Source organism: Salmo salar, chromosome 10 (assembly GCF_965601325.2).
Source record: "Salmo salar chromosome 10, fSalSal1, whole genome shotgun sequence".
NCBI lineage: Eukaryota > Metazoa > Chordata > Actinopteri > Salmoniformes > Salmonidae > Salmo > Salmo salar.
The window spans coordinates 75,823,187-75,847,858 of record NC_138300.1 but is presented as its reverse complement, the minus strand read 5'-3'; the positions used below and the strand labels follow the sequence as shown (position 1 = coordinate 75,847,858).

Here is a 24,672-nt window from a genome sequence, read left to right as displayed (position 1 = left end):
TCTGTTTAATGAAAGGCGTGATTCCATTCTGGGTCCATTAACATTTTCGCATGTGAAATTGTAAGTTGTCTGTCTCATTTATTTGGCAATTACTTTGCTGCTCTGCTGAAGTGAAATATATGGGTCAGTATTAAAATGAGTGATACAACACCAAAACTTATCAGTCACAAGGAGGAAACTGGTGCTACCTTCACCTGATCTTGAGCAACTGAAACTGTCTGTGTGCAAAAAGGCCTTGAGAGACCTGCTGGAACTGCTGGCAAGGTGGCCGTGAATCCAGAAGATCGAAATTAGGGTCATGTTCATTAGGGCACACAATACAACCAAAAAAAATAACAACATTTCAGTTCATCCCCATTCTTCTGTTTTCTTCAAAGCTTTCCGCAGTTGAAGTCACTAAACAGAAAACGTAAGCAAACGGTGAGGTAACTATCTGAATATTTAAACAAAAGAAACATTTGTTTTCGTTTCCCGTTGCAATACGTGTTGATACGGTGTGCCCTAATGTGTCATGAACAATGTACATCAATAAGTTCTGCGATCACACAAAATAACTGTCTGTCAGTTTTACAACTGATTTAATATCTCGGTAATAACAAACTTGAAAATTCCAGAGCACAATTACACTTCCACAAGTGAGATATACGACAAAATCCCATTCTTTAAAAATATAAAAATAAGACACTGGACACATGCTGTATGAAATGCAATAAATAGTTACAAAATTAAGAAAAAAAATGGCCTGTGTTTTAAAGAGGATTTGAAAATGGGAGTCCAGTCAAGATGGGCCATTTCCCCTCCGTCTTCCTTCTAGTGTAACGCATGCATTATGATGCCTCAGAAAAGGTATGACCCAATGACTCTTCTTGTGGGACCTTCTTCAAAAGGTTTCTGCTCCCAACTGAGGTTGAGGTACATTGCTACTGTTACAGCTAATGTCCGGTATCTGGTCCGCAAACGACTGTGTCATCCACTGGTCGTATGGCATGTGGCTCATTGCTGTAGCTTGGTCCTTACTGGGCATTGCTGAAAGAAGCAAAAAAAAAAAGAGAATAGAATAATGTTAATTACATATCTCATTTTAGATTAACAAACTTAAAACCTGTATGACGAGTGGTGCTAACTTGTCTCATCTTTAGGGTCGACTTTTCAATCAGCCTCAGATGGCCCAGGTTAACTAACGAAAGTAAAAAACAAGCACTCTGGTCTTCAGAAACTCTCACCTGTCTCTTTGGTGGAGGAAATGTTGCAGTAGCTGGTGCTTTGCTTTGCATCCTGGCGCGCCCCACCGCAGTTCTCGTACTCAGGATCCACCTGCTCTTCCTTGATGGCCATCCTCTTAGCGTCCTCTGTAGCGCAGTGATACAGGAAATACAAGGTTACTCGTCTTCAACACTCTGAACTGCCTTGACAAACGAATGACATTCATTTATCCTTTGCATGTACACCAAATGATTGAATATAATTTGCGTAACATGAAGGGTAGGATTATTATCATATCAGTCATATTCATTATGCTAGGGTGTCCACCCACTGTGCCCAGAGTGGGTGAAAACATGCTTTGGTGATGAAATTTCACTTCCTTATGTTAGAAAATACATTTCAGCAAGACAAATGATTATTCATGTTCTGAATCGTTCAGTGGGATCTTTCTCTAACATATAATTAACATTATATCTAAAAAGATGGACTTTGTAAGATAATAGATCCGATAATAAGTACCGAAGCTCTGACATAGCCATGAAGGTTTTTCAGAACTTTTGAGGATTTTACAATTTGTGGTCATTGTCTCAAGTTGTTTCCGTGGGTCGCAAAAAGTAAAATTAGCATGACATGAGCTGAATTAATGTAAAAGGCTTTTGAAAATAAGCTTGGTATACACTCAATGCTCCGTTAACATTTAACAAAGATATGCTTGTTTTTGTGAGAATTCCTTGAAAAAGAACAACAATTTCAAAATTAATATGAAAAATGTATACTAAAATATGAAAAAAACTACATGTCATGTCTCAAAATCCTACCTCTCTATTGTTTTATGTCCTGCGGATTCAAGAAGAAACATGAGTTCAACGGGAAAGTGAGCCTGTCAGGTAGCCAGTCGCCTTAATTCTTGCACAGAATCCAGCGTAGCTGACGCGATGCAACTTTCCAGATTTTATTTTTAACACTTTTTCCACTGCCATGGATTTAGTCACCCTAATTCTGACCATATTACAAGGGTAAACACTCCAACAACTTTTGAACCGTTTATGATAGAGACCTGATGTTTGGACCATTGTTTTTCTTTGAGGGTTATCTACACAATTAACATATGTTACCCATTGTTCAAAATATGTGTTTTTGATTGGACACCCTACTTATCAATGACATTATATTCAGTGTATATAGTGCCTTCAGAAAGTACTCACACCCCTTGACTTTTCCCACATTTTGATGTGTTACAGCCTGAATTTAAAATGGATTGAATTGAGATTGTGTCACTGGCCTACACACAATATCCCATAATGTCAGTGGAATTATGTTTTCAGAATTTTTAACAAATTAATAAATTTTTTTATAGATTATATGTCTTGAGTCCATAAGTATTCAACCCCTTTTATGGCAAGCCTAAATACATTCAGGTGTAAAAATTGGCTTAACAAGTCACATAAGTTGCATGGACTCACTCTGTGTGCAATAATAGTGTTTAACATGAATTTTAATTGACTACCTCATCTCATCACATGTAAGGTCTCAGTCAAGCAGCGAATTTCAAAACACAGACCAGGGAGGTTTTCCAATACCTCGCAAAGAAGGGCACCTATTGGTAGATGGTAAAGGGGGAAAAAAAGCAGAAATTGAATATCCCTTTGAGCATGGTGAAGTTATGAATTACACTTTGGATGGTGTATCAATACACCCAGTCACTACAAAGATACAGGTGTCCTTCTTAAGTCAGTTGCCGGAAAGGAAAGTAACCGAGTAGGGAAATTTACCACGAGGCCAATGGTGTCTTTAAAACAGTTACAGAATTTAATGGCTGTGATAGGAGAAAACTGAAGATGGATCAACAACATTGTAGTTACTCCACAATACTGACCTAAATTACAGAGTGAAAAGGGGCCTCCTGAGTGGCGCAGCGGTATAAGAGGCGTCACTACAGACCCTGGTTTGTTCCCAGGCTGTGCCACAACCAGCCGTGATTGGGAGTCCCATAGGGCAGCACACAATAGGCCCAGCGTCATCCGGGTTAGGGGAGGGTTTGGCCGGGGGGGGGTAGGCCTTCATTGTAAATAAGAATTTGTCCTTAACTGACTTGATGACAAGATGGCGCTGATAGACATGGTAGCTCTGCTTCTAGCTCCTAAGCAACTTTGCAGTATTTAGTGTTTTTGTGTGTTATTTCTTACATTATTAGCCCAAGAAGTTTGTGTTGTCACATACAGTCGGAAAGAACTTTTGGATATCAGAGCGGTGGTAACTCCCCAGCAATACAACAAGGACAACAACTTTCCCGAATTGGATCCTTTGTTCGTAACCCCCCCCCCCAGGGTAATTTAACTTATCCCAGAGGCTGCTCCAAGATGCCGCAGGCGGAGAAGAGGTATTCTGAGTGGACTTCTAGTCAGACTCAGGAGACGTGCACACCATCCACCGCTTCAGAGTATATTACTCGCTAATCTTCAGTCTCTGGACAATAATGTAGACGAGCTCAGGGCGAGGATCTCCTTCCAGAGAGACATCAGGGACTGTAACATACTCTCACGGAATCATGGCTCTCTCCGGATATACTGTCCCCGTCCATACAGGCAGCTGGGTTCTCAGTACATTGCGCAGACAGGAATAAATAACTCTCTGAGAGTTGAGTCCATTTTGCGCCTCCCTTCCTATAGGCAGAAACTCAAACAGGAAGTGCCCGTGCTAAGGTCTATTCAACGCTGGTCGGACCAATCAGAATCCATGCTTCAAGATAGTTTTGATCACGAGGACTGGGATATGTTCAGAGAATAACATCGATGCATACACTGACACGTGTATTGCAGATGTTGTTCTCACTGTGACTATTAAAACCTACCCAAACCAGAAACCGTGGATAGATGACAGCATTCACGCAAAACTGAAAGTGCAAACCACTGCATTTAACCATGGCAAGGTGACTGGGAATTTATTTTATCTTTATTTAACTAGGCAAGTCAATATGGTTGAATAAAAACAGTGTAGTTATTCCCTCCGTAAAACAATTTAACAGGCAAAACATCAGTACAGAGACAAAGTGGAGTCGCAATTCAAAAGCTCAGACACAAAACGTATGTGGCAGGGTCTACAGACAATCACGGATTACAGAGGGAACATCAGCCATGTCGCAGACACTGACATCTTGCTCCCGGACAAGCTAAACACCTCCTTCGCCCGCTTTAAGGATAACACAGTGCCACCGACGCGGACCGCTCCCAAGGACTGCAGGCTCTCGTTCTCCCAGGCTGACATGAGTAAGACATTTAAATGTGTTAACCCTCGCAAGGCTGCCAGCCCAGACAGCATCCCTAGCAGCATCCTCAGAGACAGCGCAGACCAGCTGGCTGGAGTGTTTACGGACATATTCAATCTCACCCTATCCCAGTCTGCTGTCCCCACTTGCTTCAATATGGCCAACATTGTTCCAGTACCCAAGAAAGCAAAGGTAACTGAACTAAATGAATATCGCCCTGTAGCACTCACTTCTGTCATCATGAAGTGCTTTGAGAGGCTAGTTAAGGATCATGTCACCTCTACCTTACACCCTAGACCAACTTCTATTTGCATACAGCCCCAATAGATCCACAGATGATGCAATTGCCATTGCACTGCACACCTCCCTATCCCATGTGGATAAGAGTAATACCTATGTAAGAATCCTGTTCATTGACTATTGCTCATCATTCAACACCATAGTACCCTCCAAGCTCATTAAGCTCAGGGCCCTGGGTCTGAACCCCACCCTGTGCAACTGGGTCCTGGACTTCTTGACGGGCCGACCCCAGGTGGTGAAGCTAGGAAACAACACCTCCACTTTGCTGATCCTCAACACACGGGCCCCACAAGGGTGCGTGCTCAACCCCCTCCTGTACTCCCTGTTCACCCATGACTGCGTGGCCACGCATGCCTCCAACTCAATCATCAAGTTTGCAGACGACACAACAGTAGTAGGCCTGATTACCAACAATGACGAGACAGCCTACAGGGAGGAGGTGAGGGCCCTGGCGGAGTGGTGCCTCTGCTGCAGAGGATAATTTTATTAGAGTTAACTGCACTTGTAGCCCAAATAAATGCTTTTGAGTTCAAGGAACAGACACCATCTCAACATCAATTGTTCAGAGCAGACCTCGTAAATCAGGCCTTCATGGTCGAATTGCTTCAAAGAAACCACTAATAAAGGACACCAATAAGAAGAAGAGGCTAGCTTGGGCCAAGAAACACGAGCAATGGACATTAGACTGGTGAAATTCTGTCCTTTGGTCTGATGAGTCCAAATTTGAGATTTTGGGTTCCAACCGCTGTGTCTTTGAGAGGCAGAGTAGGTTAACGGATGATCTCCGCATGTGTGGTTCCCACCGTGAAGCATGGAGGAGGAGGTGTGATGGTGTTTTGCTGGTGACACTGTTAGTGATTCATTTAGAATTCAAGGTACACTTAACCAGCATGGCTACCACAGCATTCTGCAGCAATACGCCATTCCATCTGGTTTGCGCTTAGTGGGACAATCATTTGTTTTTCAACAGGACAATGACGCAACTCACCTCCAGGCTGTGTAAGGGCTATTTGACCAAGGAGAGTGATGGAGTGATGCATCAAATGACCTGGCCTCCACAATCACCCGACCTCAACCCAATTGAGATGGTTTGGGATGAGTTGGACTTCAAAGTGAAGGAAAAGCAGCCAACAAGTGCTCAGCATATGTGGGAACTCCTTCAAGACTGTTGGAAAAGCATTCCAGGTGAAGCTGGTTGAGAGAATGCCAAGATGTGTGCAAAGCTGTCATCAAGGCAAAGGGTGGCTATATTTTAAATTGTCTAACACTTTTTTGGTTACTACAACGTTCCATATGTGTTATTTCATAGTTTTGATGTCTTCACTATTATTGTACAATGTAGAAATTAGTAAATCTAAAGAAAAACCCTGGAATGAGTAGGTGTGTCCAAACTTTTGACTGGTACTGTATATCTGTAATCCATTTTGAATTCTGCCTGTAACAACAAAAATGTGGAATAAATCAAGGGGTTTGAATACTTTGATGCACTGTATAAGAGATTCAGTATCCGGCTTTCACACGTTCGTTCTGAAATAGCCAAATGAACGAGACTTTGAAGTGTGGCAATGGGAGACTAATTCAGTTACCTTTGGCAAGTCCCAAGTCGAAGTGGTACTCTGTCTCTTGCACCTCACGGGCAACTGGGGCCACACCCTTGATCTTATCCCGTAGCTCCTTCAGCTTGATGTAGAAGTGAACCTTGTCCTGAGCGCGGGGGAACTGGGCACAGCGGGGGCTTGACGAGGGCATCAAGTAGCACACCTGGGGTGTATTTAATGAGTGAAAACGTTCGCAACATTGCAGGTAGGAATGTAATGTGTAGAGCCGACATGACTCACAAACACTAAACTTGATCTACACACGATACATTTCTATCCGAATATTCTACAACACTGCACCCTCTTGAACAGACCCCAAAACAACGGTAGGGACAGCCAATTAGAGGAACAGCCAATCAGAGAATGGCTACAAACACCAAGATACAAACATTTGCGACTTCTTTCTATTTTGGTAAAACTACTTACCGTTTCGGTTTCTGGGATTGTGTACGGCTGTAAGCCGAACTCGAGTTTCTTTGCCTTCACGCCAAAGATCTCTTTGCTGAAAATTTCGTAAATACCTGCCAAAGAAGAGCAATGCAATGAATATCATTTTTAATAGTAAGTTAACTGTAAAAGACAGCATAAAAAAATATACAATTCTAATTACTGATATCCTCTAAAATGTTCTCACATTTTCCATTGAAAGCTGCAATTAGTGGCTTGTATTTCTTCAGCTTCTCCACCAATTGATGGCCTCCTTCACGAAACTCTTTGCTGTAGAAATAGCAACAGTTAGCCTAGATAATGAACAGCCAATTTACCATGATGACAATTCTAAACTAAAGAGATAACACATCATGCAAATTCGTTTTATTACTGTAAATATTATTACTGTGATGGCACATTTAATAACATACATTTGACAATTACTATACATTTGAAAAAAAAAGGGAAAAAAAGGGTTTGACACCTTGAGAGATCTTTGCTTCCTGGCGTTGTCCTCTCCACCATGTTGGTAAAGCCAATGCCATACTTCTCCGGTAGGTTTTGATCATGCATGTGGTTGAGTTGCTCATCAGTGAGACCAGAGAGGAACAGGCATTTCCCTAAGTTCCGAAACAAGAACAAGCTCAGTCACTTTCATCATAATGTTACTAATAACGTGGGTCGTGCTCACTAGGCACGAAACGGAAGAAAGCTGTCTCAAATGAGTTAAGCAGGGAGGTACTATCTGAACTTGTCCAACAGGAACAGCTAGCTTTTGTTTTCCGTTGCACACCATTTTGCTACGGTGTGCCCCAATAAACATGACCCTGATCAAGCAGTCAGAATGTCATATTACAGTATTCTGGATATTTGGAAATAGAAGTGAAAAAAAGAATACTGAGTGAAACGTACAAAAATGATTTCCTGGGTTTGGGTAATGTCGTCCCTTGTAGGCTGACAATAGTCCTGGATTGATACCAATCTGAGAAAGGGATAATACAATACCTTATTATTGCAACATGCTAGAGATAAAAAAAAAAAAAATTGAGAGATTTACACATAATTCATAGCTTTAATCTAATAAACATTTGCGTTTGATCCACGGGCTATCATTTGGGGAAAATGGTACAGATAAAACAAAATGTAGCCAAACTTCACATCAAAAGTCCTACTCGACATTCCCACTCCGAAAATGTCACTCATTAAATGACGTTAAAACTCACTATCAAAATGTCAAGGTTGTGGTCAATAATGTCTGGCAGGGTTTTGGCCATGACCTCATCCACCGACATGCCATTGAAGCGGTTAAGGGTCCTTTTGGCTTTCTTCAGAGCTTCTGCCTGATCGTGTTCCTCCTGCGGTTGGCCCTCCCCAGGCTTCTGTTTGGGAGGCCTACCTCTCTTTCTCTTCCCTGGCATTGGAGCTAAAAGAAAGAAAATTAACACGTTTGAGGGAAATCTGTTTGAGGCGAGGTGCAGAATCGCTTCTCTTGATCACATAATGAGTGCCTATCTGGGAAGCAAGGTGATTTCTAGATCAGTGATCCTGTGCAGTCCGACTGCAATGTAGTCAATCTCAAACATTCCCACTGATTCTGAATGATGCTAGACAAATATAATTGAATTGATTGACCAATTGAATACAGGAACAGCACTGCACGAGGATGGGTCAATTCATGTTAGGGGAAAATGTGTTTACGGTATGTGGAGGAAAGAGAGCACAGAGTGGCAAATCGAGCTGTACAAATATTTACCAAGCAAACATGGTAGGATTGCATGGTTAAGTAGGGGGAGGGGCAGTAACCGCATACCTTGTGATGTATCCACAGGCTGATGATGTTGGACAATTGGCTCTTGATGGCCGAGGAAGTCATGATGGAAGTCCAGCTCTTGGTGGACTGGGAGCTCCTGGTGGACCGACAGCTCTGTCATGACCCGGTCCTCTCTGGATCCCTCCATGTAATGGCCCATATGACCTGTGTTATGGTACTGCATCACATGTTGAGCTTGGGGGTGCTGCTGGGTGGACTGATACCTACAGGTCGAGAAGACAACAGGACAAGAGGCAGACTGGGGTGACACTATCTTCTTTTGTTTTTCTTGGGAGTTGTCCCGAGATGAGACGAAACTGATGACAAACAAATGACGCACAAACGATGGAGAGAGAAAATGAGAAATTGTTCACGCTCCTAGGATCTCAGAATGAGTTTACATCAACCAAGAAAAATAGCGGCCTTCAAAGAATACATGTTTCACACACACACATTGGTTTGACATGTCGTTTCCTGGTCAGAAAAAAACTTATGGCCCTACTTATGGGCCAATCATTTGATATGGATGTGTGCTATTAATGACCATGTATTAATTAAAGGTCTAGGATTACTTTAGTTAAATGTAAATGGACTATCAATGACACGTTGCCTCATACACTGCATCAACAGAGTAACTTTGCATATACACTTCCAATGACCATTTTTTCTTTGCAAATCTTACATTTGATCATGTACCATGTAGAGATGTCTTTGTTTTGTCGGTCTGTTTGTCTGAATTCCCGCCTGCCTGTCAGTCTATACAGGAACATTATTGCCTCTTCATTTTAAAAGTAGTGTTGCAATAAGAAGCATGCTTTTTCTGAATGTGTGTGTGATGACAATTAAGCATAGCCTAGTGTAGGCCTCGACAATAGTAACTGTTTTGTCAGTTGTTACAAAATTATAGTTATTTCATATATGTATTTTGATATAGACTGCACTGACACTCCACAACAATTTTATTTTAAGCAAACCCTCCAACACCAACGCGTTCGGAGGACAACTCACCACTGTTGGAGATAATCCGTAGGAACCGTCAGTGACGTATACTGCTTTTCTTCCATCTTTACGAGGATTTACTTAAATAAATTAATATTCATGTTGCTGTTAGCTACAATGATATGCCTTTACGTTGTAAGTTACCACAGTAGGAGTATTGACAAGCTGTAAGTCTTTAGATTTGGCAAACGGATTGTTATCATAGCACCACAAAGACGTCTGGTGGCAGGAAGGTCTACGGACAACCAACATACATTCTAGCTACACAGTCTACTATACTAAAAAAAAGCTTTCTGGAAAATTGTGAGGAGGGTATATAAACGTGCTACCGTAACTAATAAAATATGTTGTGTAGAGACATACCTGTTATACATATGTTTACAATTCCCTTTTCAGCAAATGCACCGAATGAGGGCGATCAATGCACCCAAAACAAAGACCATTTAGGAACATTGGGGGGATCTGTCTTCAGTTTGTTGGCTTTTTCTTAGCAAAAGTATTTGCATTGTCGCCACCTACTGGGTGGGAGTATGGATCTGGGCTCACATCAACTTGGCTTTTGTGCCATTAACCCATTATATTTAAATGTCGTTTATCTACATAATGTAGGTACATTACGCTTTTGACCAGAATGAAAAAGTCGTTTCAGAATTTCACAACTAAAGATTCCATCTCTCGAAAATGGAACGAGTTAGGTGGCAGTAGCGCGCCACTATTACCCACAGCGGTAACATAACATTCCAAAACAGAAGAAGAAGAAGGCTGTGTTAGCAGGGCTGTTATGTGAAGTGACCTGCCGATGTGCTTCAATGATAAATAGATTTCTGTTGGAAAACAACCCTTTTTCAAACTCGCCTTTTGTCTGTTTCAGAATAGAGCAAGGTAATGTCAATAGCTGGGTGCAAGTGTTTATTTTAGGTGGTATGACTTATGGAGCAAAGACAAAGTATCTACTACTAGCTTGCTAGCTACTTAGCTAGCTAGGTAACGTTGCATATGCTAAGTGACATAGCTAGCTAAGGATTGAGATATATGGTACATAAGAGATTTTGGAGACCTAGAACTACTGTAACAGTATGGCAATGGATCCCTGATAATGTGCCATGTAATGTCAGAAAATCTGGGTTAAACATGTAAACTATGTGTTTCTTGTGGCTGTGATTATTGAAAGTCATTTATGTACCCTACTACAACGCCTTAGCATGTTGTGTTGATTATTCGATGCAATGATGATGTTGGGGTACTGGGTTAGGGTTAGCACAACGCCCACCCACCTGGAACCAATCCAAATCTTCCAGCTTCATGCTAATGACTATCACTATACCACTGTCTGTCTCTCCTCTGTATAGGTAACTGATTGGCCCTCTTGGCTGATGTGAAGATGCCTGCTGGTGTGTCTTGGCCTCGGTACCTGAGGATGTTTGGTGCCAGTGTACTATCTATGTTTGTCGGAGCAGAGGTTGTCCATCAGTACTACAGACCCGATCTGGTAAGCATGGAAACAAACTCCTGTCCATCCCCATTTTGCTTTTTCATTATATGACCACACGTATCGTACTATGAAGGGTCCACATTGTCTTGTGTTTCGCATAATTGCTCATAAGATCATAAATGCATTGCTTGTAATGTTGCTGATACTCCAATGTAATGCATGCACCTTTTTATTTTCCTTTGCCAGACTATTCCAGAAATCCCTCCCAAACCTGGTGAATTGAGGACTGAACTGCTGGGATTTAAAGCTAGAGAAGAGGCTGCTGCCGTTGCTGCCCAAAGACAGTGACCCTTTCAGTAGACTGATTTAATTTTTGTACAGTATCTAACTCTAGAGCAATCCTTGTACATATTGCACATGTTTAAAAACCACAAAGGGACAAATGTAAAATGTGTTATTTGTTATGAAACGAATGAGGTACAAATTGACCTGTGCCAATTCTATTCAAAGTTGCTTCAGGCAATGATGTGTTCACATGGCTGGATGGAGCTTCAGGCTCCTCAGACTATTTAAAAAAAAAAAAATATATATATATATATATATATAATCATTTTAAAAAATGGAACCTTTTAACTAGGCAAGTCAATTAATAACAAATTCTTATTTACATTTAGATCAGGAACCTACAATAGCATTTATGCATTCACTACTGTAAGTCACTCTGATAAGAGCGTCTGCTAAATGACTAAAATGTAAATGTTTATCGAACCTGTTGTCATGGAGAACTCATGAGGTCTTGAGTATAGGACAACTTGCAGAGCAGACACCCCTTTGCTGCTCTTCATGTGAGAGCCATAGCAAAGTGAGCACAAGTTTTAACCATGCCTTCTGATGGATCACTCATATAGATACTGCGCAGACTAGTATGAGTATGTCAGATACTGTATGTATGTAAATGTTCATTGGGTTTTTAACCAACAGATGTGAATAAAATGTTTATTGTGTTTATGCTTTTAATAGACTTTTATGTTGGGTCCACACGCAACCAAAAAAATATATATAGTTAAAAATCTGAGTTTCATTATTTATTAATGAATAAACTTTGATATTCTGATAGTTATCATTCTGATTTTGATCATTCAGAGCGCTGGACGAGGAGGAGCGCACAGCTGACCATACTCGCAGACAGCGTCAGACGATTTGGCGTATCCATAGCAACCATAGATAGCAACCAATGTGGCTAGCTACATATACTTTTCAGAAGAATGGCGACACCAAGAGAGCAAGAGGCTGCAGATTATCTTCGGAAACACAAAATTATCGAACTCATGGATAATTTAACAAGCATGCTCTTCTTTTACAGACCAGGTTAGACTTTTTCATTATTTGTTAACATTTTCTTCCCATCTTGTTTGGTGGTTGAAGTAAAACGTAAGCTAGCCTGCTGTGCTAACGCTAACTGCACTGACTGCTTGACTAACGTTAGGAAAGAGGGTCATCATAGTAAACTCCTCACTAGCATCCTCTTTGGCAACATTAGTCATTGAAATCCCCCCCAAATCTCGTGTTTTGCATTCTTTCTTATACTATAGTGTTGCTTTTCATGATCTGTTTCACACTAGTTTGCAAAAGAGAATGGTTGGCCGGGTTAAAGTCAAATCAAATGTTATTTGTCACATGCGCCGAATACAACAGGTGTAGACCTTACAGTGAAATGCTTACTTTACAAGCCCTTAACCAACAATGCTTTGAGAAGTAAACAAAAGAAACCGTTAAGTAAAAAAATAGATAAGTAAAAATAATAAATAAAAGTAACAAATAATTAAACAGCAGCAGTAAAATAACAATAGCGAGGCCATATACAGGGGGTACCGGTACAGAGACAATGTGTGATCTACTGCAAAACAGGAGGATCATTCCTATGACATAGCCTACCTAGCAGGGCAGGCAAAGCTTTGTGGACTATTGACACATGACATACATCTTTTTCCCCATCATTTGTGCTGTTTCTACTACAGAGAGACCAAACGAGTTTCTGATCACACAGCTTGAACAACTGAGAGTATCCAAAATGCGGTCACTGGATTGCCCAAGCCTGTTCAACGACACAAACCTGGATGCCGTTTTGGGCATCTTGGACCCTACCAACCAAGGGCACATCACTTTTGTTCAGTACAAGGAGGGTGAGTCAGAAATGGTCCATTTGATCATTTGCGAGGCAATGGCCGAGAAACAATTTGGAGGGGATAGGACAGTATCAGATAAGTGCATCAAAAACAAGTGGGGGGCATACCAAGGGAATACAGAGGATTCGGCCTATATAAGTCTAAGCCTATAAGTCTAATAATACTATACCACAACCCAATGTTTATGCCTCTCCATCACTCCCAAGGAAACACTCATTCAACATACTATGTATGATTCTGTTTCGCAGCACTAACCACTTTGGGGATTGAGAAATTTAATGAGTGTCCTGAAGGTGTGGCCAAGGACAAGATATCTCAGGAAACCTTCAAGAGAGAGGCGTAAGATCTATGGATCTCTTTTAAGTCAAACATAAGCCAAATATTCATTCAGTGGATAAAATGTTTGTTATTGTGAGATACTGTGTGATGTGATTATCTTTGTCATATTTTTCTATATTTTTCTTTACAGGAAGGAGGGCTTACAGAGAAGCTCAGCAACATTTATATCTAAATAAAATTGGAGATCTCTGTCCCATCACACTGAGTGTGTGATATTGTGACTGACATGTCTATGATGCCTATATGAACTCTTCATAATAATGAAAGTAATGGTCAAATTGGATTAGTTATACAGTCAGATGTGTGTTGTCTGGACCCAGTATGGTCACAGTCTTGAATGCACTGTGTCTCGGCTTGTCCACCATACATCAATGGGCATGCACCCGTTCCAAAAGTCCTACACAAATCCAAGTACATGTTATTATATGTTAGCTAAGCAACGCTTCAGTTTTGAAAATATTCATTTTACTGGCTATCAAGAGGTTTTATGTGTACACTATTGTTTTGTGTTTACAGTAAGCAACTGTTTGCAATTTGTTTACTTTTGCAATATATTGTGAAACGTTGACATCTTGAACACCCCCAGGGTGGATGAAGGGGCGTGGTGTTGGTGGTGTCATGGCGTCCACGAAGCTACAATTTCTCTTGAGCCGAGTGTGAATTAAATGTCCTTTAATTTCTTAAAATAAACACCAACATTTGAAGTACGTTACATTCAAGACTTAATCATGGGCACCGTCCACGCGAGGGTAAGGATAACTGCTTAAAATGCAAAGGGTGAAAGCATGACCTCTGAGTACAGTAGCCGGAATAGCTAGCGTAGTCAGTACGCAAAGCGAAAGGGGTCCATTTGGACAGCTTGCCAACTATGGCAGCTAACGTTAGCTAAACTCCAGAAACACGAACTGTCCATACCTTGTTAGCAAGTGAAGGAAATTAACATGATCAAATGCTGCATAGTTGCAACAACAGCATTGGTGAACGTTGCTCGTGTATCGCGCTCACTACAGCCACTGATCTGAAATAGTGAGGACACAGATAATATGCATGGGGATGCATTAACCATTTGCATTATTAGATGCTTAAAACCACACATTTCCAGTAAATTCAACTAATGACATTTTGAAGAATGTGACTTGTAAATACCAGTCTTGTGGTCAGGTGCCACAAAGAGGGCAGGAAAGAACAGAACAGGTCAGCACGGCTGGTCCTTACATATGTACACGGTGAGCTAACCTTTAATATGCATGTCAATCTCTCCTGGCTCAAAGTAGAGATTGACTTCATCACAACTTGGTTATGTCAGAAGTATTGACATGTTGAGTGCACTGTGCTGTCTGTTTAAACTATTAGCACACAGCTCAGACACCCATGTAATGCATACCCCACAAGACATTCCACCAGAGGTCTCTACAGTCCCCAAGTCCAGAACAGACTATGGGAGGCGCACAGTACTAAGTAGAGCCACGACCACATGGAACTCTATTCCACATCAAGGAACACATGCAAGCAGTAAAATCTGATTACAAAAAACAGATAACAATACACTTTATGGAACAGCGGGCACTGTGAAGAGACACACACACAGACACACACCTGATAACATACCCACTGTACACACGCACACATGGATTTTGTGTTGTAGATCCAGTTGAAGTCGGTAGTTTACATACACTTAGGTTGGAGTCATTAAAATTCATTTTTCAATCACTCCACAAATGTCTTATTAATAACAAACTATAGTTTTGGCAAGTCGGTTAGGACATCTACTTTGTGCATGACACAGGTCATTTTTACAACAATTGTTTACAGATTATTTCACTTATAATTCACTGTATCACAATTCCAGTGGGTCAGAAGTTTACATACACTAAGTTGACTGTGCCTTTAACAGCTTGGAAAATTCCAGAAAATGTCATGGCTTTAGAATCTTCTGAGAGGCTAATTGACATAATTTGAGTCAATTGGAGGTGTACCTGTGGATGTATTTCAAGGCCTACCTTCAAACGCAGTGTCTCTTTGCTTGACATCATGAGAAAATCAGAAGATATCAGCCAAGACCTCAGAAAAAAAATGTTAGACCTCCACAAGTCTGGTTCATCCTTGGGAGCAATTTCCAAACGCCTGAAGGAACCACGTTCATCTGCACAAACAATACTACACCAGTATAAACACCATGGGACCACGCAGTCGTCATACCGCTCAGGAAGGAGACGCGTGTTGTCTCCCAGAGATGAACGTACTTTGGTGCAGAAAGTGCAAATCAATCCCAGAACAACAGCAAAGGACCTTGTGAAGATGCTGGAGGAAACAGGTACAAAAGTATCTATATCCACAGTAAAACGAGTCCTATATCGACATAACCTGAAAGACCGCTCAGCAAGGAAGAAGCCACTTCTCAAAAACCGCCATAAAAAATCCAGACTACGGTTTGCAACTGCACATGGGGACAAAGATCGTACTTTTTGGAGAAATGTCCTCTGGTCTGATGAAACAAAAATAGAACTGTTTGGTCATAATGACTATCGTTATGTTTAGAGGAAAATGGGGGAGGCTTGCAAGCCGAAGAGCACCATCCCAACCGTGAAGAACGGGGGTGGCAGTATCATGTTGTGTGTGGGGGTGCTTTGCTGCAGGAGGGACTGGTGCACTTCACAAAATAGATGCATCATGAGGATGGAAAATTATGTGGATATATTGAACCAACATCTCAAGACATCAGTCAGGAAGTTAAAGCTTGGTCGCAAATGGGTCTTCCAAATGGACAATGACCCCAAGCATACTTCCACAGTTGTGGCAAAATGGCTTAAGGACAACAAAGTCAAGGTATTGGAGTGGCCATGACAAAGCCCTGACCTCAATCCTATAGAAAGTTTGTGGGCAGAACTGAAAAAGTGTGTGCGAGCAAGGAGGCCTACAAACCTGACTCAGTTACACCAGCTCTGTCAGGAGGAATGGGCCAAAATTCACCCAACTTATTGTGGGAAGCTTTTGGAAGGCTATTCAAAATGTTTGACCCAAGTTAAACAATTTAAAGGCAATGCTACCAAATACTAATTGAGTGTATGTAAACTTATGACCCACTGGGAATGTGGTGAAAGAAATACAAGTTTAAATAAATCATTCTCTCTACTATTATTCTGACATTTCACATTCTTAAAATAAAGTGGTGATCCAAACTGACCGAAGACAGGGAACTTTTACTAGGATTAAATGTCAGGAATTGTGAAACACCTTAGCCAATTACATTTAAACTCAGTTTATGTAAACTTCCGACTTCAACTGTATTTGTTAGTAGAGTAGTGGCTTGAGGGCCTCTACTCCATAATAAATAAACATACAAATATTGAGATTAACTAGTACCTTATCATAATGACCAAAACACTACATCCACCTAACTACCTGTTCAGCTAATGAGTTTTGTACAGATAGCTTTAATATTCAAGAAATAGCCTGATAAGTCATCGTATTCATCACTAAACCTGTTGTGTTGCAGAGTCTTGATCCTCTGCCAATGCAGGGACCCGAGCTGGGGTTTCATGCAGATGACATTGAGAGGCCAGATATGGAGCAGGACTCAAAACAAGAGGTCCTTGAAAACAAAGATGTACGTTTTTTGGGGGGGTCACAAAACCGCATTGACTCAAGTTGTGACTTAATCCATAAGAATTTCTGTGTGGTTGAATGTAAAAGTTACCTTTTTATTGTTGGCGGTCAATGCTGATTATAACTCATTTTATATATTTGTCCTGTAGGTCATAGTCCAGCGTGTACACATAGATGGTCTCGGAAGAACCAAGGAGGATTGCTTAACATACGAGATTGCTGATGTCTTCCGTGCCAAGAACTTGATTGATGTGAGTGAACCTATCAGTACAGTACAGACCATGTTTATTCATGTGGAGTCTGTTTTGAGACTGTAGCAAAAGTAGGATTGACTTTGTTTACTGTTTGTTCTAGGTCATGAAGAGAGCCCACGAAGCCAGACAGAAGCTCCTGCGTCTTGGTATCTTCAGACAAGTGGAGGTTGTCATCGATACCTCACGAGGTACAATGATGGGAAAGAAAGGGGATCTATTCTGATCACAGTATCTGTCCAAAATGTAGTATGTTAATTTGGAAGGGACTAAAATGAATGGGCAAGTAGGTAAAGCACTCACGACAACAAGAAAACAATACTTCCTTTCAGGGGTGGATGCTCTGCCTAATGGACTAGATGTGACGTTTGATGTGTCTGAGCTGAGACGCATGACTGGTAGCTATAACACCATGGTTGGAAATAACGAAGGCTGCATGGTGAGAACTCCTGAGTGATGCGCTCTATTCAATGCATCGTTTCAATTCATTCCTCACGTCCTATCGCCTCGCCTCCTTCTCAACCGTATTGGAGGAGAAGGTCCAAGATCTCTCCCCTAGGACCTTCTCCAATGTCATTTGAGAAGGAAGCGAAGAGAGCGGATACCAGGAATTGAGGAAACATTCATTTAGATAGAGCCATAGTGGTGATTACAAGTGCAATTGAGGTACCATCCTCTGTTTTTACTAGTTTACCTGCCTCCTACTTTAGGTTCTTGGTCTCAAGCTGCCCAATGTCTTCGGTTCTGCAGAAAAGCTCACTTTCCAGGTCTCCTACGGCACCAAAGAGACTTCCTATGGGCTGTCGTTCTTCAAGCCCCAACCTGGCCACTTTGAGCGCAAGTATGAGACAAACAAAGCTGCTAATTCCATCATTAGCAATGCTTCAAAAACAGTGAATTGTGTTGTTGTTTATTCTGTATTTCCCTGAGCTCTTTTTGTTTGGTATCAATCTAATTGACTTTCTCTGGCTGTTGCAGTTTCGCTGTCAACTTGTACAAAGTTGCAGGCCAATTTCCATGGAGCTCGCTGAGAGAGACTGATCGCGGCGTCTCCACTGAATTCAGTGTAAAGATAATCTTCCATTAATCTATCATTATTGTACAAGTTCTCATTTGGTATACTCCTGTGCTCTGTGTTACCTCTGGACTCTGTGTGAAATAACCAAGGTGATTGTTTTATTTTTGCTGTTATGCTAACTAATATGAGTAGAACGGAATTTCTCAGCTATTTTTCGATTCAATTTCATCCTACTGGTAATGCTTTTGCAAATGCTTGATCCTCTCGGGTTTCTCCCTTTATGTTTTGCATACAAACAGTTCCCTCTCTGGAAGACAAACCACACCCTGAAGTGGGAGGGTGTGTGGCGAGAGCTGGGCTGTCTGGAGCGTACCGCATCGTTTGCAGTCCGGGAGGAGAGTGGCCACTCCCTCAAGTCATCACTCTCGGTACCGGGACTTCAGTTCCGCTTCACAATCTCCACACAACTACCTTTAGTACCAGCAATAAAACATTAAAATATATATTTAATCAGGAAAATCCCATTGAGACCCAGTGTCTCATTTTCAAGGGAGACCTGGCCAAGAAGGCAGCAACAATCAATACATTGCAGAATTAAAAACATACAAGATACAAACAATTCAACAACATGATCCAGCCTTTAAAAAAGCATTTACACTCCTCTGTAACAGAGTCTCCCATCAAAATGTTTAATTCATTCAGTGACACTAACATATCTAGATTAAGCATGGATTGTAGACCATTCCATGCCTCTGGTGCACAAGATGAGAAGGCAGTCTTGCCTAATCGTGATAATACATTTGGACTCGAATCCTATTTTGAGGTCTGTACACTTAACTTGGGTTTTTGTGTAAATCTTGCTTTGATGTTGTCAAAATCTCAAGTTAGGATTTGACCCACTGAGACATTTGAGACAATACTTTTCATCAACATGTCTCCTCTCCTTTGTAATCACAGCACTCCATGGTCATCGACACCAGAAACTCGGCAATCCTTCCCAGGAGTGGGGCCTTGCTGAAGATCAACCAGGTGTGTAGGTTTACATTACCTGACTCTGTGTTGCAGCCAGTAATGATTTCCTATTTAAACCATTTCCCAAACCATTTTGAACCGACAACACATTCAGCCGATGCATTGTTGTGGTTTTGCAGGAGTTGGCTGGATACACTGGAGGAGATGCCAGCTTCTTGAAGGAGGACTTTGAGATCCAGTTTAACAGACGTCTCTTCTGGGACTCGGTGAGAACCTGAATTGTTTTTATTTATCAGGAAGAAATTTGCATGTGAACTTGCGCTACACACATGGATCTATAGTTGGAATAGTAATAATCACCTTTACAGTAAACACAAGTTATAACTAACAGCTTGTTGATGGAGGGTTGAAAAGTGGTTGTGGACAGGTTGGGATAAAAGAGCAAGTGGGAGAGCACTTTTGTTGAGACCTCTTCCTCTATCTTCCAGGTCCTGTCTGCATCTCTCTGGGGGGGATGCCTCCTGCCGATTGGAGATAAGCCAACTTGCATTGCTGACAGGTAAGACAATACTCTCTATTCCACAATACGGTCACTGAAAAGCTGGGGTGTGTGAGAAAAAAATGATGTATTTACCTGATTTGTTTGATATTAATAGTTAGCAATTAATACGTAATGAATAGGAAGACATTTCTGTCCTGCTAATGCTGTGTTTTTATGGTCTCCGCTCTAGTTCCCTGCAGCTAATCTGGGCGTATGGTCACTAGAGATGACTTGAGCTGACAAATGAGTTAAAGACTGCATTGCGTAGACAAGAATGTGTTTTACTAGGGATAGCTTAGGAGTAGAACAATCCCTCATTGTCTCAAAATCATTCTTGCATCTGGGAAACTAAGCCAGGGTGGGGTTAAGACAACCACCCTGTGCAGATAATGACCGGATGAACCCAGAGTGGCTTATGATGCCCCCAATCTGCATGAAGGGGGTGGAACCAACCATGACTGAGCAGTGTTAGTGTCAGCTATATATAGTACTCTGCATTTGCGCAAAGGTTATGCTACTCAGTTGACTAGTTTCATTATTGCAATAATTAATCAATATTAAATATAAACGATTGTTTGAGGAAATGACAGTCTCTGTCAGTATGAATTTCCACGGCAGGTGTCAAACATAGCCCGCGAGACGATTTTAATTTGGCCTGCCACGTTATCTGTATACCATCTTGTTTCTTGACCCTTCAATGGTTTTCTACCTGCAACTGCTCGGCACCCGACCGCAAGGCGCTACAGAGGATAGTGCGTACGGCCCAGTTCATCACTGGGGCCGAGCTCCCTGCCATCCTGGACCTCTATACTAGGCAGTGTCAGAGGAAGCCCCTAAAAATTGTCAGACTCCAGCCACCCAAGTCATAGACTGTTCTCTCTTCTAGCGCCCGGCAAGCTGCACTGATGCACCAAGTCTGGGAACCAACAGGACCCTGAACAGCTTCTACCCCCAAGCCATAAGACAGCTAAATAGTTTGTCCAAGTAGCTATTGGTTAACTATTTAACTATCTGCATTGACCCGTTTTGAAATAACTCTTTTGACTCATCACATACGCTGCTGTTACTGTTTCTTATCTATCCTGTTGCCTAGTCACTTTACCCCTACCTATATATACACGGTATCTACCTCAATTATCTCATACCCCTGCACATCAACTCGGTACTGGTACCCCGTGTATATAGCCAAGTTACCATTACTCATTGTTTATTTATTCCTTGGGTTATTATTTTTCTATTATTTCTCTCTTTTCCCCTCTTTGCATTGTGGGAAGGGCCCGTAAGTAAGCATTTCACTGTTAGTCTACACCTGTTGTTGACGAAGCATGTGACAAATACAATTTGATTAGATTTTTGACCTATTCGTCTCTTAGGTTCTATCTCGGTGGTCCTACTAGCGTCAGGGGCTTCAGTATGTACAGCATCGGCCCTCAGAGTGAAGGTGAGATGTTATCCATTTCAATAAGGTCCGATTTAGGTTACATTCTCACATCACACGTGTGGTTTTATTGTTGGTATGACAGGTGACTACCTGGGAGGTGAGGTGTATTGGGCTGGAGCCGTCCACCTGTATAGTCCGCTGCCCTTCCATCCAGGCAAAGGGGGATTCGGAGACCTCTTCAGGACCCACTTCTTCCTCAATGCCGGGAACCTGTGTAACCTCAACTATGGTGGGTGTTTAAAGATGTAATTCACCCCACAATCAATGTTGTTCAAATACATCAGTATGAGAAATCTGCAGGACTCAATCAGCATTATATTGGAAGGAGTGGCACCACCTAGTAATAAGCAGCATTTTTTTTTTTTATAAGCAAATCAAATGTTATTTGTCACATGCGCCAAATACAACAGGTGTAGACCTTACCATGAAATGATTACTTACAAGCCCTTAACCAACAATGCAGTTCAAGAAATAGAGTTAATACAATATCTCGTAAAAAGAATAATCTAAAAGTAACACAAGAAATGTACATAACAATAACGAGGCATTATTCAGGGGGTACCGAGTCAATGTACAGGTTAATCGAGGTAATTTGTAAAGTGACTATGCATAGATAGTAAACAGCGAGTAGCTGTAAATAGTCCGGGTGGCCATTTGATTAGTTTAGTTGTTAAGCAGTCTTATGGCTTGGGGGTAGAAGCTGTTAAGGAACCTTTTGGTCCTAGACTTGGCGCTCTGGTACCGCTTTCCTTCCTCTAGCACCGCCTTGTATATAGGTCCTGGAGGTCAGGAAGCTTGGCCCCAGTGATGTACTGGGCCGTACGCACTACCCTCTGTAGCGCCTTCCGGTCAGAGGCCGAGCAGTTGCCATACCAGACGGTGATGCAACCGGTCAGGAAGCTCTCGATGGTGCAGCTGTAGAACTTTTTGAGGATCTGGGGACCCATGCCAAATCTTCTCAGTCAACTGAGGGGGAAAAGGTGTTGTTCCCTCTTCATGACTGTCTTGGTGTGTTTGGACCATGATAGTTTGTTGGTGATGTGGACACCAAGGAAATTGAAACTCTCGATCTGTTCCACTTCAGTCCCATTGATGTTAATAGTGGCCTGTTTGGCCCTCCTTTTCCTATAGTCCACGATCAGCTACTTTGTCTTGCTCAGAGGTTGTTGTCCCGGCACCACGCTGCCAGGTCTCTGACCTCCTCCCTGTAGGCTGTCTCATCGTTGCCGGTGATCAGGCCACCACTGTTGTCGTCAGCAAACTTAATGATGGTGTTGGAGTCGTGCTTGGCCACACAGTCGTGGGTGAACAGGGAGTACAGGAGGGGACTAAGCACGCACCCCTGAGGGGCCCCAGTGTTGAGGATCAGCGTGGCAGATGTGTTGTTGCCTACCCTTACCACCTGGGGGCGGCCTGTCAGGAAGTCCAGGATCCAGTTGCAGAGGGAGGTGTATAGTCCCAGGGTCCTTAGCTTAGTGATGAGCTTTGTGGTCACTATGGTGATAGCTAACTTCCCCGCTTGCTAGAAATGAAAGTTGATTGCACAATGGTCTGTTCTGCGACTTTATACAGAGAAAGAGAATCCTCTGTGTTTTTCAGTCCTCTAGCTTAGTGGTTCCCATACTGGGGCGCGCTCCCTAGGGCAACTCAGTTCGGCTTTCAACCTACTCTTAAAAGTTGTCGCAGTAGATTGCACAATGTGCAATTTCGAGATTGGGTAGTGTTCAGTTGTTCTCTGGTCATGTCAGTCATTGCATACCTTAGAGAGCTACTTATAACTTGTCAGAAATGTCCAGATCAAAATGTTTTTTCAGCTATGTTTTTTTTTTAGCCCATAGATTGTAATGTTTGAGTCACTCATATCACATGAATACACATTAGACATAGATAGAATTGCAAAACAATTTGCTTTAAAACCACAAAATATTCTCTGCACCTCAAGACAAAATGTGTAGAATTGTGGGAAATTAGCTTTAAACCTGCAAAATGTTCTCTCTGCCAACAAGAGGGATGTGAACAGGTTGCATCATGAACAGTGCTTGTGCCCATAGAAATAGACGTGGCGCAGGGGGGTTGTGGGATGTTCCTCAATGCTGGAAGGGGAGCCTGAGTGAAAAAGTTTGGGAACCACTGCTCTAGGTTTACTCAGGCTGTGTTTTCCTGTAGGTGACGGGCCTCAAGCACACCTGAGGAAACTGGCAGAGTGTATCCGCTGGTCTTACGGAGCGGGAATTGTGCTGCGACTCGGAAACATCGCCCGGCTGGAGCTCAACTATTGCATTCCCATGGGCGTCCAGAGTGGAGACAGGTAGCCTTAATATCTGCCCATTCTGTTGTCAAACCATGACATGATAGTATATAGATGAGCAGTACACTTTTATGCCTGATTCAAACTATAAGGCCGACTCGAACCGTGTTGTCCTTTCCAGCATGGTTTCAGCAACTACGGTGGATGCATAACCAGGCCAGCCCAGTACAGCTCAGCTTTGATCAGTTTGGCTCAATATTGTGAAAAGGGTATTGAGTTACTGTTAAAAATAACACTTAAGTCTTTTTGTTTAGGATATGCGACGGGTTTCAGTTTGGAGCTGGAATCCGATTCCTGTGATGTCTTGCTGAATTGAGTTGTGGACTACAGGAGTTTGTTTAATTGGTTTTAGTAAGTGAGACGTCGTGACCCTTGCAACACACCCAAGGTTTCTGGGAATGCAATGGAACCTACAACCAAACTATTGTATAATGGACGAGGCAACAATGGAGGTTTTCCTCCAGTACTAATGAATGACTGGAGCCACCGGTGCTCAAGATGTGGAAGCCAAAAGTGACATATCAGCCATGAGTGCCCTTATCATGAGTCAAATAATGTGGTCTGGATTATTATGCTCGGTAATAAATTATGTACCCCTCTACAGGTATTCAAAAACCACACTAGTATGCGTCTTTCTATGGCATTGACCTAGCTTCCGGGTGATTTTGCATGGCATGGATTTGTGGTTAGTGCATTGAAACACAACATAGATGTGCATGAGTTGTATATTGAGTTGTATATCAGAGAGTATATTAGTTATTAAGGACAACAGTATATTAGTTATTGGGGCGGCAGGTAGCCTAGTGGTTAGAGCATTGGGCCGGTAACCGAAAGGTTGCTAGATCAAATCCCCGAGCTGACAAGGTAAGAAATCTGTCCCTAGGCGTCATTGTAAATAAGAATTTGTTCATAACTCACTTGCCTGGTTAAATAACTAAAATAAAAAGGAGCTGTGCCAATAAATAATTAAGTAA

General features: G+C 42.0%; 4 protein-coding genes across 7 annotated transcripts; 3 read left to right on the top strand and 1 right to left on the bottom strand.

Moving 5' to 3' along the window:
* Positions 1 to 551: 551 nt before the first annotated feature.
* LOC106561087 (G/T mismatch-specific thymine DNA glycosylase) lies at positions 552 to 10,102 on the bottom strand. 4 transcript variants are annotated; one of them, XM_014124710.3, is made up of 11 exons: positions 9,968 to 10,102; positions 9,614 to 9,684; positions 8,606 to 8,922; positions 8,019 to 8,218; positions 7,708 to 7,777; positions 7,280 to 7,415; positions 7,001 to 7,083; positions 6,793 to 6,887; positions 6,355 to 6,529; positions 1,224 to 1,349; positions 552 to 1,026 (listed from the first exon to the last, which is right to left on the bottom strand). In XM_014124710.3, exons 2-11 carry the CDS (start codon positions 9,667 to 9,669, stop codon positions 881 to 883), a joined length of 1,404 nt encoding a protein of 467 aa, XP_013980185.1. In that variant the 5' UTR covers positions 9,670 to 9,684; positions 9,968 to 10,102; the 3' UTR covers positions 552 to 880. The 4 variants fall into 4 exon arrangements, with proteins under 4 accessions (XP_013980185.1, XP_013980186.1, XP_013980187.1 ...); XM_014124711.3 differs by having other exon boundaries at positions 8,606 to 8,829; XM_014124712.3 differs by lacking the exon at positions 9,614 to 9,684 and having other exon boundaries at positions 8,606 to 8,829; positions 9,968 to 10,082.
* A 250-nt stretch (positions 10,103 to 10,352) lies between these two features.
* Positions 10,353 to 11,669, top strand: uqcc6 (ubiquinol-cytochrome c reductase complex assembly factor 6). The gene is made up of 3 exons (XM_014124713.3): positions 10,353 to 10,486; positions 10,954 to 11,093; positions 11,283 to 11,669. Exons 2-3 carry the CDS (start codon positions 10,986 to 10,988, stop codon positions 11,382 to 11,384), a joined length of 210 nt encoding a protein of 69 aa, XP_013980188.1. The 5' UTR covers positions 10,353 to 10,486; positions 10,954 to 10,985; the 3' UTR covers positions 11,385 to 11,669.
* A 468-nt stretch (positions 11,670 to 12,137) lies between these two features.
* efcab10 (EF-hand calcium binding domain 10) lies at positions 12,138 to 13,760 on the top strand. Its single transcript, XM_045688080.2, has 4 exons — positions 12,138 to 12,404; positions 13,055 to 13,219; positions 13,471 to 13,561; positions 13,692 to 13,760. Exons 1-4 carry the CDS (start codon positions 12,302 to 12,304, stop codon positions 13,735 to 13,737), a joined length of 405 nt encoding a protein of 134 aa, XP_045544036.1. The 5' UTR covers positions 12,138 to 12,301; the 3' UTR covers positions 13,738 to 13,760.
* Positions 13,761 to 14,139: 379 nt separating this feature from the next.
* On the top strand, positions 14,140 to 24,316 carry LOC106561086 (sorting and assembly machinery component 50 homolog A). The gene is made up of 15 exons (XM_014124709.3): positions 14,140 to 14,310; positions 17,058 to 17,168; positions 17,317 to 17,418; positions 17,522 to 17,609; positions 17,751 to 17,857; positions 18,129 to 18,259; positions 18,397 to 18,484; positions 18,736 to 18,864; positions 19,394 to 19,465; positions 19,588 to 19,674; positions 19,897 to 19,967; positions 21,323 to 21,390; positions 21,473 to 21,619; positions 23,557 to 23,698; positions 23,953 to 24,316. Exons 1-15 carry the CDS (start codon positions 14,290 to 14,292, stop codon positions 23,996 to 23,998), a joined length of 1,410 nt encoding a protein of 469 aa, XP_013980184.1. The 5' UTR covers positions 14,140 to 14,289; the 3' UTR covers positions 23,999 to 24,316.
* Positions 24,317 to 24,672: the final 356 nt, after the last annotated feature.

Coding starts and splice junctions, on each gene's coding strand:
- efcab10 (XM_045688080.2), top strand. CDS start 12,302: ATGGCGACACCAAGAGAGCAAGAGGCTGCAGATTATCTTCGGAAACAC. Junction 12,405..13,054: donor GCTCTTCTTTTACAGACCAG/GTTAGACTTTTT, acceptor TTTCTACTACAG/AGAGACCAAACGAGTTTCTG. Junction 13,220..13,470: donor TTTTGTTCAGTACAAGGAGG/GTGAGTCAGAAA, acceptor TCTGTTTCGCAG/CACTAACCACTTTGGGGATT.
- uqcc6 (XM_014124713.3), top strand. CDS start 10,986: ATGCCTGCTGGTGTGTCTTGGCCTCGGTACCTGAGGATGTTTGGTGCC. Junction 11,094..11,282: donor AGTACTACAGACCCGATCTG/GTAAGCATGGAA, acceptor TTCCTTTGCCAG/ACTATTCCAGAAATCCCTCC.
- LOC106561087 (XM_014124710.3), bottom strand. CDS start 9,669: ATGGAAGAAAAGCAGTATACGTCACTGACGGTTCCTACGGATTATCTC. Junction 6,888..7,000: donor TGCAGCTTTCAATGGAAAAT/GTGAGAACATTT, acceptor CTTCTTTGGCAG/GTATTTACGAAATTTTCAGC. Junction 1,350..6,354: donor CGACTTGGGACTTGCCAAAG/GTAACTGAATTA, acceptor ACTGCGCTACAG/AGGACGCTAAGAGGATGGCC.
- LOC106561086 (XM_014124709.3), top strand. CDS start 14,290: ATGGGCACCGTCCACGCGAGG. Junction 18,865..19,393: donor CCCTCAAGTCATCACTCTCG/GTACCGGGACTT, acceptor TTGTAATCACAG/CACTCCATGGTCATCGACAC. Junction 23,699..23,952: donor GGCGTCCAGAGTGGAGACAG/GTAGCCTTAATA, acceptor CTTTTTGTTTAG/GATATGCGACGGGTTTCAGT.